The sequence below is a fragment of the Brachionichthys hirsutus genome, unplaced genomic scaffold, assembly GCF_040956055.1.
Source record: "Brachionichthys hirsutus isolate HB-005 unplaced genomic scaffold, CSIRO-AGI_Bhir_v1 contig_747, whole genome shotgun sequence".
Classification (NCBI taxonomy): domain Eukaryota; kingdom Metazoa; phylum Chordata; class Actinopteri; order Lophiiformes; family Brachionichthyidae; genus Brachionichthys; species Brachionichthys hirsutus.
The window spans coordinates 358,952-373,661 of NW_027180339.1; the positions used below are offsets into that span (position 1 = coordinate 358,952).

General features: G+C 47.8%; 1 protein-coding gene across 1 annotated transcript; it reads left to right on the forward strand.

Moving 5' to 3' along the window:
* The first annotated feature begins 363 nt into the window (after nt 1-363).
* Nucleotides 364-7,759, forward strand: LOC137913701 (major histocompatibility complex class I-related gene protein-like). Its single transcript, XM_068757335.1, has 7 exons — nt 364-483; nt 1,765-2,031; nt 2,248-2,526; nt 4,285-4,587; nt 5,650-5,754; nt 6,672-6,885; nt 7,146-7,759. Exons 1-6 carry the CDS (start codon nt 399-401, stop codon nt 6,878-6,880), a joined length of 1,248 nt encoding a protein of 415 aa, XP_068613436.1. The 5' UTR covers nt 364-398; the 3' UTR covers nt 6,881-6,885; nt 7,146-7,759.
* Nucleotides 7,760-14,710: the final 6,951 nt, after the last annotated feature.

Sequence of the window (14,710 nt, forward strand, 5' to 3'; positions counted from 1 at the left end):
GCCTATGCCTAGAGCCGGCAGAGGCATTGACTCTACCAGGAACATGAGCGCAGTGAAAGTGGAGCAGAAAGCGGAGCAGCATCCGGATCAAGCATCAACAGCGGCTCACGTTTCTGTCGGTCCAGAAGTTTTCAGCGTCCAGAACTCAGAACCTGCTGAGACGCTCAAACAAAGACTCTGACGCAGCTTAAAATAAGATCCATTCTACTTTCGCTTTTGATTCACAACCTGTGACAGTTCTGCCGAGTAACAAGCGACGTCATCGCTCAGACTAAATTCTGATTGGCTCAGACGGACGGGGAAGTCCGCTCCTCTCGGGTTTTGTCCTCACTTCACCCTTGATGGTCGGACTGGAAGCTTTAAAGAATCTTGTGGCTGTTCTGTTGTTTGAGCTGCAGATGGGACAGTTCACGATGAAGACCTCGGTTCTGGTTCTGGTTCTGGTTCTGGTTCTGGGTACAGGTGTACCTGGGGCGGTGGGAGGTGAGTTTCTATCCTGCTGTCTGGGTTGACGGTTCTGTTGTTGGACTTCCTGAAATGTTAGGAGTCTAGAAATGTCCAAACGGTACCGACCCGTCATCTTAAAGTTCTTCCTGTAAAGTCCATTTACTTCAGGTCAAACTGGGACAGGAGGACAAAGGTAGTTCTTCCTTCTTTGTCCTCTTTAATTTGATGGGTTCAGAACCTCCGGCTCAGACGGACATCAGACCTGATGACGGAGGTGTGCTGGTGTCGGTCGGTGGTTCTGCTGAGGTCCAACAACAAACCGGTTTAGAGATGGTTTCCAAGCTGCGTCTTCATGATAGAGTTTGTCCACCAGAGAGTGGACAGCTTTATTCTCCAGCTGACAAATGTCCTGATCCGTTTGGATGGGTTCTGACCCGTGTCAGCCTCAGAACCCAGCATGGATTGGACCGCACGGTTTCCACACCGAACTATGAGCAGGGGACGGATTTGTTCAGCATTCTGGACGTGAGACAGAAACAGGATGTCCACGTCTTCAGACGACGGCGGAGGTTCTGAGGAGAACAACAATGGAAGTGTCAGAACTCAAAGAGAACAAATCAGAGAACCTTCCTGTTGATACCTGAACAGAACCAACTGTTAGAACCAGGACGAGAAGGAAGAGACGTCAGCTGATGATGGAGGGAATGTTGGAACGTCAGAGGATCAGAATCCGCTCTGAATCCAGACTGTAACGGATATTATAACTGCTGTTATAACTGGTGTTATAACTGGTATTGTAACTGCTGTAATAACTGCTGACTGGTGTTATAACTGGTGTTAGACTGGCGTTCTTTCTTATATAGAACCGTGTCCTTCAAATATTAAATGTATCAATATTAATGAGAAATATTCATCACAACATGTGTTGTGAGTGAAACAGGCTTTGGGTTCTGCAGGTTCTGCCCATCAGGACCTGACGGTGTTTCGGGACCGGGTCACACCTTTATTTGTTGTGGTGCTGAAACCCAAATCTTTAGGGTCAAAAAACCTTTTTAATTCACAAACTCTCCGACATCTGGCCTTGAAAATGATGCCAGTTATCAGCTGATGGTGGAAAATGACCAGCGCGACTTTGTGAAACCATAGAAGAAGACGTTCTGCTGGGTTTCAGCTGCAGGAGCCTCAGAGTTCAAACCTGTGATCAGAACCAGAAGTTGTCATCGGTCACAGGTTCAGGTGTGAGTGGAGAGCAGGAAGTGATGTCATCAGGTGGAAACAGGTTCAACCTTCAGATCGTGATTCTGGTTTTTCTTTCAGAGACTCACTCTGTGAAGTATTTCGAGACGGCGTCTTCTGGAGTCTCAAACTTCCCGGAGTTTGTGTCCGTTGGTTTGATCGATGACGTCCAGATGTATCACTATGACAGTAAGACCAAGAGAGCAGAACCCAAACAGGACTGGATGGACAAAGTCACAGCAGAGGATCCAGAGTACTGGACCCGACAGACGAGGAACAATGTGGGGTACCAAGAACAGTACAAATTCAACATGGAAACTTTAAGGAAGCGCTTCAACCAATCAGAAGGTTTGTTTATGTTTATTAAATGTTGTGTTCATGCTGTAGGAAGTAAACACACACACACACACACACACACACACACACACACACCTCTGCAGGAATGCTTTTGCATCACTGCTGGGTTTCTAAAGCTCCGGGACACAGACTGGTTCTGCTGGTTCTGCTGGTTCTGCTGGGTCCAGTGAGGACCAGGTCGATGACTGGAGTCTGTCTCTCTCTCAGGTGTCCACATTGTCCAGCGGCTGACTGGCTGTGAGTGGGACGATGAGACTGGAGAGGTCACTGGTTTTCATCAGTATGGTTATAATGGAGAAGACTTCATCGTCCTGGACCTGAAGACGGAGACATGGATCGCTCCCAGTCCTCAGGCTGTCATCACCAAACACAGATTGGATCATGATAGAGCTCTGATGGAATACTACAAGTATTACTTCACCCAGGTGTGTCCTGAGTGGGGGAGGAAGTATCTGGAGTATGGGAGGAGCTCTCTGCTGAGAACAGGTAGAAGCACATCACCTGGTGGAGTTTCAAACCAACAACCTTCATGTTCCTCTGCTGTTTCTGACCCACACACAGAGACACACTCTGTCCTTTACCTCTCTGTCCTCCTTCTCTCTCCTTCAGTCTTCTTCTCCTCTGCTCCTCCCTTCTTTTGTCGCCTCCTCTCCTCTGAGGTTTATTTGCGTTGTTTCAGTGTCTCTGGCGACAACAGTGACTCCTGATGACGTGTCTTTGTCTCCTCCTCCAGAGCTCCCCTCTCTAACGTGTCTTTGTCTCCTCCTCCAGAGCTCCCCTCTCTAACGTGTCTTTGTCTCCTCCTCCAGATCTCCCTTCTCTAATGTGTCTTTGTCTCCTCCTCCAGAGCTCCCCTCTATAACGTGTCTCTGTCTCCTCCTCCAGAGCTCCCCTCTCTAACGTGTCTTTGTCTCCTCCTCCAGAGCTCCCCTCTCTAACGTGTCTTTGTCTCCTCCTCCAGAGCTCCCCTCTCTAACGTGTCTTTGTCTCCTCCTCCAGAGCTCCCCTCTCTAACGTGTCTTTGTCTCCTCCTCCAGAGCTCCCCTCTCTAACGTGTCTTTGTCTCCTCCTCCAGATCTCCCCTCTCTAACGTGTCTTTGTCTCCTCCTCCAGAGCTCCCCTCTCTAACGTGTCTTTGTCTCCTCCAGATCTCCCCTCTCTAACGTGTCTTTGTCTCCTCCTCCAGAGCTCCCCTCTCTAACGTGTCTGTCTCCTCCTCCAGAGCTCCCCTCTCTAACGTATCTTTGTCTCCTCCTCCAGAGCTCCCCTCTCTAACGTGTCTTTGTCTCCTCCTCCAGAGCTCCCCTCAATAACGTGTCTTTGTCTCCTCCTCCAGTGCTCCCCTCAATAACGTGTCTTTGTCTCCTCCTCCAGTGCTCCCCTCTATAACGTGTCTTTGTCTCCTCCTCCAGATCTCTCCTCTCTAACGTGTCTTTGTCTCCTCCTCCAGATCTCCCCTCTCTAACGTGTCTTTGTCTCCTCCTCCAAATCTCCCCTCTCCAACGTGTCTTTGTCTCCTCCTCCAGATCTCCCTTCTATAACGTGTCTTTGTCTCCTCCAGAGCTCCCTTCTATAATGTGTCTTTGTCTCCTCCTCCAGATCTCTCCTCTCTAACGTGTCTTTGTCTCCTCCTCCAGATCTCCCCTCTCTAACGTGTCTTTGTCTCCTCCTCCAGATCTCCCCTCTCTAACGTGTCTTTGTCTCCTCCTCCAGAGCTCCCCTCTATAACGTGTCTTTGTCTCCTCCTCCAGAGCTCCCCTCTATAACGTGTCTGTCTCCTCCTCCAGATCTCTCCTCTCTAACGTGTCTTTGTCTCCTCCTCCAGATCTCCCCTCTCTAACGTGTCTTTGTCTCCTCCTCCAGAGCTCCCCTCTCTAACGTGTCTTTGTCTCCTCCTCCAGAGCTCCCCTCTCTAACGTGTCTTTGTCTCCTCCTCCAGAGCTCCCCTCTCTAACGTGTCTTTGTCTCCTCCTCCAGAGCTCCCCTCTCTAACGTGTCTTTGTCTCCTCCTCCAGTGCTCCCCTCTATAACGTGTCTTTGTCTCCTCCTCCAGAGCTCCCCTCTCTAACGTGTCATTGTCTCCTCCTCCAGAGCTCCCCTCTCTAACGTGTCTTTGTCTCCTCCTCCAGAGCTCCCCCTCTCTAACGTGTCTTTGTCTCCTCCTCCAGATCTCCCCTCTCTAACGTGTCTTTGTCTCCTCCTCCAGAGCTCCCCTCTATAACGTGTCTTTGTCTCCTCCTCCAGAGCTCCCCTCAGTGTTTCTCCTCCAGAAGACTCCTTCCTCTCCCGTCAGCTGCTTCGCTACAGGTTTCTACCCAGACAGAGCCGCTCTCTTCTGGAGGAAGGATGGGGAGGAGCTTCATGAGGAGGTGGAGCACGGAGAGATCCTCCCCAACCATGACGGAACCTTCCAGATGAGTGTGGACCTGGACCTTTCATCGGCGGCGGCTGAAGACTGGAGGAGGTACGACTGTGTGTTCCAGCTCTTCGGTGTGAAGGACGACTTGGTCACCAGACTGGACAAGGGAAAGATCTGGACCAACTGGGGTGAGACTGGGATCAGGGGGTGAAGGTGGGGACACATTTCTGTCTCTCTGATGGTCCAGATCATGGGTTTGAAGAGTTGGACAGAAGTTTTGTTTCTTTTATTGTCGTTTGCTGTTTTCTGTGTAACTTTAGAGTTCAGATAATCAATAAACCACCTGGGACCCAGACAACGGTACCAGAACCCTAACCCGGTACCTGCACAGAAGACGGGAGCCTTTGAATCAGTGATAGTTCTGTGTGTGGTGGCGGTCCGATGTCCACTGGGCTTTCATTCATGCAGGACGATGTCAGTAAAGTCAGTTCATGTCCTCAGCGGAGGAGGTTCTGATTGGACCTGGATCTGTTAGCAGGACGATCCAGAACTGCGGAGGAGGTTCTGATCGGACCTGGATCTGCTTGTTAGCAGGATGATCCAGAACCACGGAGGAGGTTCTGTTGGACCTGGATCTGCTTGTTAGCAGGATGATCCAGAACCCAGTGAATGTTGACGTGAAGCTAGGAGGGTGGGACACGGGTCCAACATGAAGTCCTTCAGTACCGTGGGAAGACACGTTGATTCTAACGCTCCTTTATGGAATCAGCGTTCTTCACCACGTTCCTTCGTTTCTCCAGAAGCTGGGATGTAAAACGTTCCCCATATTCCTGATGTGGACCAGGATGTTATCAGAACCTTGTGTTTCTCCATGAGGAAAGGTCCACAGAGCTGTGGGACTGTCCAGCCTCAGCAGAGGGACGCAGCGTTCCAGCGCTTCGGAGGTTTCAGTCTGGAGTTGGAGAAAAAGTATTTTGGATCCATTTCATTTTTCAGAAGTTTCTAGTTTTAAAGTCAAACCTCTGTCAGAACATTAGAACACACTAGAACATTAGAACATTGGACGAGTCTCCCTGAGACTGGAACCAACATCAGGACAGAAAGCAGCACAAACCGTTCTCCTGTGGACAGGTGGACATGAAACCACCTAAAGAGGACGGCAGGACCACCAACCAGGTGGTGTCCGTCTGCAGGACGGTTCTGTTGGGACATGGACGTTGTTCTCTGACTTGTTGTTTTCTGCTCTCCAGAGGAACCCACTAACGTGAACACCATCATCATCATCGTCATCACTGCAGCGGTTCTTCTCGTCCTCACGGCTGCCGTTGGATTCAAGCTGTACAGACAGAGGACAGGTGAGCGACCCAGACAGAACCAGTCTCTGTCTCCTGGCTTTGATTGGACACTTTGACCTGATGAAGCAAACAGGAGGTGGTTTCAGCTTCAGAGTCCAGAACCACGATGACGGACCAGGGAAGACAGTCGTGCTGTGTTGACCCTTGAGTAACTCCTGGACGGTTTAGTCCATTTCAGAAATTCTAAACTCCCTCCAGGACAACCACCGTCCTCTTTGGTGAGGCGGAGTCACAAAATCTCAACGTCCATAATTTGACTGTGTAATCCATGTTTAACCTGTCCACGACCCTTCAGACAAACATGTCCATTTGTTCTACATAGTGTCCAAGAAAAGGTCACAGAGGGGTGATTTTTGAAAGCCATATTTCCCACCGCCGTTTGTCTGTCCGGCTGTTGGTAAGATAACTCAAAAGGTTCTGGACGGATCTGGATGAAGTTTCCAGGATTTGTCGGGAATGTTTCCAGGAACAGATGATTACATTTCGGTGATGATCCAGAAGAGATCCTGGATTCCTGATCACTTGGAACTATTTGTTAATATTGCAGTCAATGGAGATTCAAAATATTTTCCTCAATATCTCAGTTGATTATTTATCAATGTTTATGGAATTTGACACAGTCATGCAGGGTGGGGGTGGGGTGTCTCTATCTCTTCAACTGGATCAGGTGCAGAATGAGGTCAGGAAAAATATTACATTTTACAGGTGGACATTTTGTCCACTTGAAGGGTCATGAATGGGACTTTTTTTGTAACACAAGCGTTAAACCGTCCCCGGTTCCTCTCGGAGGACGTCCCGTTCTTCGTCTCCTCTGTTTAGCAGCAGCTACTTTTGTTTGATGGAGTGTTGCTGGTGATCCACTCGCATCCGTTCACCTGCAACCGTGAGCGGTGGACTGATGCGTCTTTGTTATCCAGGTAAACCTCGTCCACCTTCTGAGGACAGCGCTGAGCTCACGAAGAGACTGCAGCCAGAGGTGGACATGCAGCCAGAGGTGGACATGCGGCCGGAGGTGGACATGCGGCCGGAGGTGGACATCCAGCCAGAGGTGGACATCCAGCCAGAGGTCGTCACCCAGCCAGAGGTCGTCATCCAGCCGGCGGGCGTTGGGACAAGGACAGAATGAACGCAGTGAGTGTCTTCGTGTGTGAAACTATGTGTAGAAGAACCTTCTGACACGGGGAAATTATTCTCTGTCAGACTTGTGAGACAAGATAGTCTTTGTTTTTTGGTGTCTTTTCAACAACAAAAGGTGAAGCTGTTTCACCTGAAGGGATCTGAGGTTGTTGGACAAAGACAATGAGTCCACCTGGACATTTAAGGTGGACTGATCGGGTTCGGGTGTGGCTTCGTGGCGTTTCTGCTCAGTTCTGTTGGTTCTGTCTCTGCAGGGTTCTGGGACAAGGAGCGGTGTCCCCACATCGTCCTGTTTGAACTGGAGTCCACCGGGTCTTCACCAGAACACGATCCGATCAAAGACATCAGCGACGAGGATCCAGTGATCGATACTTATTGATTAGAGTCTAAACGGTGTCATTTAAATATTTCGGGGATTGTTCTCGTCTCTCTTCTCTGGAGACGTCAAACAGGATCTTTAAGACTGTCTTCATCCGACGTCCTTAGAACGTCCTCCATCATTACACTTTAACTCTTCGGCTGCTGGGTTGTTTGTGCTTTCCCTTTGTCCTATTGGTCCTCCTGGGGTCATGTGATCTGAGACGAGAGACATCTGACGGCCTCTAGAGTCGTCTCTGCTGTCCGTCCTCAGAAATCCTTCCTTTGCTTTCAGTCCTCCTGGAACCTGCGGAGGGACTTGGACACTAACGAGTCCGGAGGTGTCGGAGTAAACGGGCATGTCTTTGTTCCTCCTGGACTTCGCCCCTCCCCCAGTGCTTCCTGTCTGTTCACGGATCACAATCACTTCCTGTGTTGTTAACGAGACGAAGGCTGAAGTCGTCCTGCTGGTTCCTTTCTTTAGACAGAAAGTTCTGCTTTACAATAAAATCCCACATTTCCCACCTGTTTCTTGTTTGATTGCTCCGTCTCCAAGCCCATGAATATTCCCAGTCTCATCGCTCCATCTCCAATCCCATGAATATTCCCAGTCTCATTGGTCCGTCTCCAATCCCGTGAATATTCCCAGTCTGATTGATCCGTCTCAAATCCCGTGAATATTCCCAGTCTGATTGCTCCGTCTCCAATCCCGTGAATATTCCCAGTCCGATTGCTCCGTCTCCAATCCCGTGAATATTCCCAGTCCGATTGCTCCGTCTCCAATCCCATGAATATTCCCAGTCTGATTGATCCGTCTCAAATCCCGTGAATATTCCCAGTCCGATTGCTCCGTCTCCAATCCCATGAATATTCCCAGTCTGATTGCTCCGTCTCCAATCCCATGAATATTCCTAGTCTCATTGCTCCGTCTCCAACCCTGTGAATATTCCCAGTCTGATTGCTCCGTCTCCAATCCCGTGAATATTCCTAGTCTCATTGCTCCGTCTCCAATCCCGTGAATATTCCCAGTCCAATTGATCCGTCTCAAATCCCGTGAATATTCCCAGTCCGATTGATCCGTCTCCAATCCCATGAATATTCCCAATCTGATTGCTCCGTCTCCAATCCTGTGAATATTCCCAGTCCGATTGATCCGTCTCAAATCCCGTGAATATTCCCAGTCCGATTGCTCCGTCTCCAATACCATGAATATTCCCAGTCTGATTGATCCATCTCAAATCCCGTGAATATTCCCAGTCCGATTGCTCTGTCTCCAATCCCATGAATATTCCCAGTCTGATTGATCCATCTCCAATCCCATGAATATTCCCAGTCCAATTGGTCCGTCTCCAATCCCGTGAATATTCCCAGTCCGATTGCTCCTCCAATCCCGTGAATATTCCCAGTCTGATTGATCCGTCTCCAATCCCGTGAATATTCCCAGTCTGATTGCTCCGTCTCCAATCCCGTGAATATTCCCAGTCCGATTGCTCCTTCTCCAATCGCATGAATATTCCCAGTCCGATTGCTCCTTCTCCAATCCCGTGAATATTCCCAGTCCGATTGATCCATCTCCAATCCCGTGAATATTCCCAGTCCGATTGGTCCGTCTCCAATTCCGTGAATATTCCCAGTCCGATTGATCCATCTCCAATCCCGTGAATATTCCCAGTCTGATTGCTTCGTCTCCAATCCCATGAATATTCCCAGTCCCATTGCTCCATCTCCAATCCAATGAATATTCCCAGTCTCATTGCTCCGTCTCCAAACCATGAATATTCCCAGTCTCATTGATCCGTCAACACCCTGTCCTGTCAATAAACTCACTCCAGGGAGTTTTGTCCTTGGGGGTCTTCCTTATGGTTTCCCAACTTCCTGGTGTTGTGGGTGTGACAGTTCTGCTTGCAACCTGCTAGCCGCTGGAGACGTGACTATTTGCACCTGGGTAAAAGCTTAAAGGGAACCTCGACTGTAACTACAAATCGGTCTAAAAGTACATTTACAAAAATATATAAAAATTTCTCCTAAGTTATCAAATCCGTTTTGTTTACAACATAAATTCATACGTGGTGGCCGCCATGTTTTCGCATGCACATTGATGACGTCAATGGGTTAGGGGTATGGTAACGACATTGCTCAGACCCCCCTATGTTCAGACAAGATCCAGCATTGAAGTAGTTTATGAAAATGTGAAAGGTTTATAGGAATCCTTTCCACTTTGTAATTACCCCCTAACAGTGGTCGTAACACAGTCGTAGTAACCTGAGCGGTTCTGTCGCCGTCGTCACGGAATGGCGACGTAGTTTTGAAGCCGCTGACGTTGAAAATGTTATATTATCTCATAAAGAAGATGCATTATGTCATGGTAAATTTACATAAAGTTTGTGTCGTGTCTTGAGCCCTTTCAACTTGATGAGAAAGGCATACTGAATGCATGAAAGAACAAACCATGGTTCATCCGGATCAAAGGGGGAATCCATTAATCTGCTCATTGGTGATCCACTCGAAATTCATTCCACCCGAAAAAAGCTGTCGTTTTATTTTGAAGAAAAAAGCTTGAAACAGGAAGTCTTGTCTCTGGACGTTCATATTTCTTGATCCTCGATGAGCTCTGTATTTTTCCTTTGCTCCCTTTCCTGGAGTTAATCTGTTTTGAACACTGTTTGTTTGGGTTCCCATAGCAACAGATTAAACAAGTAAACTCATCCATAAAATAATGTGATGCATAAAATGGTTAAACAAATGACCTGTAAATCTTTTTTTAATTCTGAGCCATCCTGAGGGGGAGGAGCCTCTCAGTTGCCAGAGGGTTACCATGGAGACATACTTTGGTCAATGTTTGTTCCTGTAACTTTGTATAATTTCTTTCCTGTGTTGTGTTGTGTAGCACTTCCTCTTCTGTCGTATGTCCTTAGACCTTCAGCTCTGTAGCAGCAAGCCAGTCCAGTGTGTCATTGTCCAAGTCAATTAAGCCCTGATCACCATTTGGCCGGCGGTATATGGGGCAGCTGGTCAGCACGTGGTCCACAGTCTGTGATGGATCCCCACATTCACAGTGGGCACTGTCTGCAAGACCCCACTTCCGCATTGTTGCACCAAAGCGTCCAACTCCTGTCCGCAGCCGGTTGAGGGTATTCCCATCCTTGCGGAGTAGGTCCTGGCCAGGAACATCTGTTGGATCCTCAATGCAGCGGTGGAGCCTGGATGGTTCTGCCGCCTTCCACTGGTCCCTCCATCTGGCCTTCACCCAGGATTCCTTAGACATGTCAGCTGGTGTTGTGCGAAGCAGTTCCTGGGCCTGTGCGGCAAAAGGGCGACTGGACTTGAGGCGGGTATGATGTGGCGTCTCCATGACAACCTTGTGGAGGAGGTGGGATTCGCTCAGATGTGCCTTCCAAGCGAGAGCTAGTATGGCTGCGTCTCGCCTGATCTCTGCCTGGGCGATTCCAGCAAGGATCGGTTGGTTGGTTGGAGTGGCACGTAGGCATCCGGAGACAGTCCGTAGTGTGCTATTAAGGGCAGCGTCCAGCTTTTGGAAATGGGTGCTACGGCTCGAGACTGGGGCAGAGTATTCAGTAGCAGGAAGGACCAGGGCCTCGGTGGAGGCTCCCCACGTGGTTCCGGCTAAACGCAGCATCAGTGCTGCACGGGCAGTGGTCTTTCCTTTCACACTGTCCAGATGTTGTTTAAACCAGTGGTCCCCAACCACCGGGCCGCGGCCCGGTACCGGTCCGTGAGGCATTTGTTACCGGGCCGCACAGAAAGAATAAATAATGTATGCAATTTAAGTTGTATCGATTATTAGCGTCTAAAAGGTGTTTTATTTTGAAAAACAACCAGATTTTCGCCAACGTAAAATTCACCTGTGAATTGTCATGCTTTACGTGATACGTTACTAAAAACAGACGTAAACTAGCGAAAATAAAATTACAAAACAAACGTTTTTGCAGAGCTTCTTTGCTAATGGAAAGTCCAACCGAGGAGGAAGAAAATAAAACTTATTTTCACAGACAAACCAGGAGTCAGACTTAAAACACGGTTTATCTACAACAGCTGATTAGCTTTGTTAACGAGCAATGAAGGGTTCAAAACTGCTTCAGCACATAAAGACAAGAACCCAGAAGTAAAAGACCTGAACCCTGGATTAAAACACAAGAATGTGGTATTTATTAAACAAAAAATGTGAACATGAAGGACAGAAGTAATTATTGGGACCATAATTTATGGTGAGTAGATATTGGTGTAATACTTGTTTATAATAGTTATTGCAAGTGCATAATATAACGTTTATTGTTAAGAATATATTCATTTTTCTTTTTATTTAATTACACCCCCGGTCCGCGAAATAATTGACCGGCAAGAAACCGGTCCGTGTCAGGAAAAAGGTTGGGGACCGCTGGTTTAAAGGACAATGTTCTGTCGAGCTTCACGCCAAGGTGTGTCGGGGAGGACTGGGACTGTAGCTGTGCATCGTCAACGATGATGTTGATTTCACGTGTTGCTTCCCTGTTGTAGAGGTGGAACATTGTTGCAACAGTCTTCTCGACTCTGAGCTTGAGTCGCCAGTCCTTCAGATAAGAGGATAGGATGGCCATATCCTCTGTAAGGCCTTTCTCTACTGCTTCCCAAGAAGGTTTGATAAGCAGGATTGCCATGTCGTCTGCATAGCCAAACGACATACTTATATACAAGGACGGCATACTTCCTTGATGTTGTTAGGGGTAGGTCGTGGATGTAGATAACAATAATGCTTGATTTTATATAGCACTTTTCTAGGCACCCAAAGACGCTTCACATTGTGCATTATTCATTCACACCACACTTGGTGGTGGTGGAGCTACTAGCCACAGCTGCCCTGGGGCAGGCTGACAGGAGCGAGGCTGCCAATTTGGGCCATCGGCCCTCCTGACCACCACCAACATTCACTCGCTCACTACATTCACACAGGCAATGTGGGTGAAGTGTCTTGCCCAAGGACACAACGACAGTGGACATGTGAAGGTCGGGAATCGAATCGAACCGCCAACCTCTCGATCATAGGACGACCCGCTCAACCACCTGCGCCACCATCGCCCTAGATGTTAAATAACATCGGTGCCAGCACAGAGCCCTGTGGGACACCGTTCCTGAGCTTTCTCACCCTACTGCTTTGGCCGTTGCTGGTCTGGAGCTTAAAGCTGCAGTTGCTCAGCATCTCCATAATGAAGCTCACCAGGTGCTTGTCCGGGATGGTCTTCAGAAGCTTCATATGTAGCCAGCGCAGCCAGACAGTGTCAGGCAGCTGTGAGGTCCAAGACGACGGCGCCAGCCTTTTGTTCTTTGGGGAGCTGGGGGTCGATCACTGGGGTGAGGCGAGCCAGGATGAGGCGTTCCAGCAGTTTGAAGGGTACACACAGAAGGGAGATTGGCCCGTATCCCTTTGAGTCATCGCTTAGCTTGTTGGGATTCGGCAGAGTCCGGCGCTGTGTTTCCTTACCAGCTTTGTAATTACTGAAAACCTTCAGTAAACTTGATTCGTTTTATAATCCTGACTCATCATTGAATAAACACCTCCAACACGAGATATAATAAAAGAACCGAGGAAAAGCAGAAACCCAACAGCTTAAAGAGCATGCAACCTTGCAACTACTCTTTAGCGACATGCGGAGGCATAGGCGAGCTAGCCGATTGCCTAGGGCGCCACCTGCTGGAGGGGGCGCCACTCCAAGCCTCGAAAATATATATATATATATAAATAAATTTAAAAAAAGGAAAATAATAAACTAATAAACGTATTTTAGAAAGCCCATATTATTAGTTTGGCGTTGCACGGCTCATAGACGCGTTTTCAGCCGATAATTGTTCGTTCTGACGTGAGTTGTCACATGTCCCATGTTCGTGAACACACCATGGTTCTCCGACGCCTTGAATGCGTCATCTCCGTGTGCAGCAAGCTGGAACAGTTTCCCTCTCCAGACGACGGTAGAACGCCATTATACCGTGTGTAGCTCTTTGCATGACAACACAGACACAGGTTGGTTCTCTGAAACGGGCGTTTATTGCTCTTCTCTCTTTCTCTCCTTCTGTCATACACCGTACGCCGTGAAAACTACATTAAATGTACACAACAAAGAAATATTAATACATTGCACGACAGTGACGTGCGGTGGGGTTCGTGTCTGGTGAGGCACAGTCAGATTTACAAATAAATGAACCTACAGCTTGTTCATCATTTGATTGGCAACATTTAACGTGTTGATCAGTTAAAGTTTAACTGATGTTTAACTGTTAAACACATGTTCTGAGACGGGTGTGGGTGAGGGGGCGTGTCGCCGTCCAGCTGGGGCTGCAGAGAGAGAGAGAGAAGAGAGAGAGAGAGAGAGAGAGAGAGAGAGAGAGAGAGAGAGAGAGAGAGAGAGAGAGAGAGAGAGAAAGAGAAAGAGAAAGAGAAAAAGCTGGGCTTCATTTGACAGCTTATGTTCTCCAGAACGTTACAGAACACTCGTTCACATCCAATGGACTCTGTCAGGCCCAGTCGCCGCGGTTCTGCTCGAATCGGTCCCGCAATTTGACCATGAATACGCGCGGTCGCTGCTCGTGTTTGGAGGCTTCTCGGTAAATTCTTCATGTCGCAATATCCCATCCGAGTCCAGACATCTTCAGAAGTTGAGAAAAGAAGGCAAGAAAAGCAGAAAACACGGGTTCTTGCTTGACGTCCAGACATCCAGACAGCCAGCGCTTCCATGTTTACAAGCCTGTCTTGAACGAGCGGATCAGCTGATGAGTGTGCTGAATCACTCACGGGTCTCCTATCGGCTGAAGGCCGTATTACATGTGGCCTCATTCTGCAGTATTTTAATGCCGCTGAGCACAAGAATACGTGACGCACTAATTGTATTATTTAAAATAAAAAAATCATAAAATATACAATATAATATCACTGATGTTATATTATATGATTTTTATATTATTTTTAATAATACAAATACATGATTTTTATATGATTTTATATGACAGGTGAGGCTGTGCCTCACCTGCCTCCACTGACTGCACGTCACTGTTGCACGATACATAACAAACAATATTGAGTGCCACACGCTAGCTGGCGCTAGCTAACAATACTACAAATACCTCGTTGGCCGCTTGTCCTGAAAAGAGTAAAAATACAATTCTCTGGGTGTTCTGCGGTCGATGCTTAGACCCCAGACGGTGAAGACAGGTATCATTTGATGATACCACCGATGCCTTTGCTGCAAGGAAGTCCAGACGTGTAAAATTTAAAATGTAAGCTATCATGGCAAAATTATTTGCTATGTATCTGTTTTGCATTGTTTGTGTGGAAGCTGTCAGGACTTTTAATTTCCTCTTAATCTGAACAGTAACCCTGTTTTATTTCTGTTTATTTATTTTATTTTATTTTATTATTATTTAATTATTATTTGTATTGTATAGCGTGTGCTAGTTGTTTTGAAGAATAATTAAA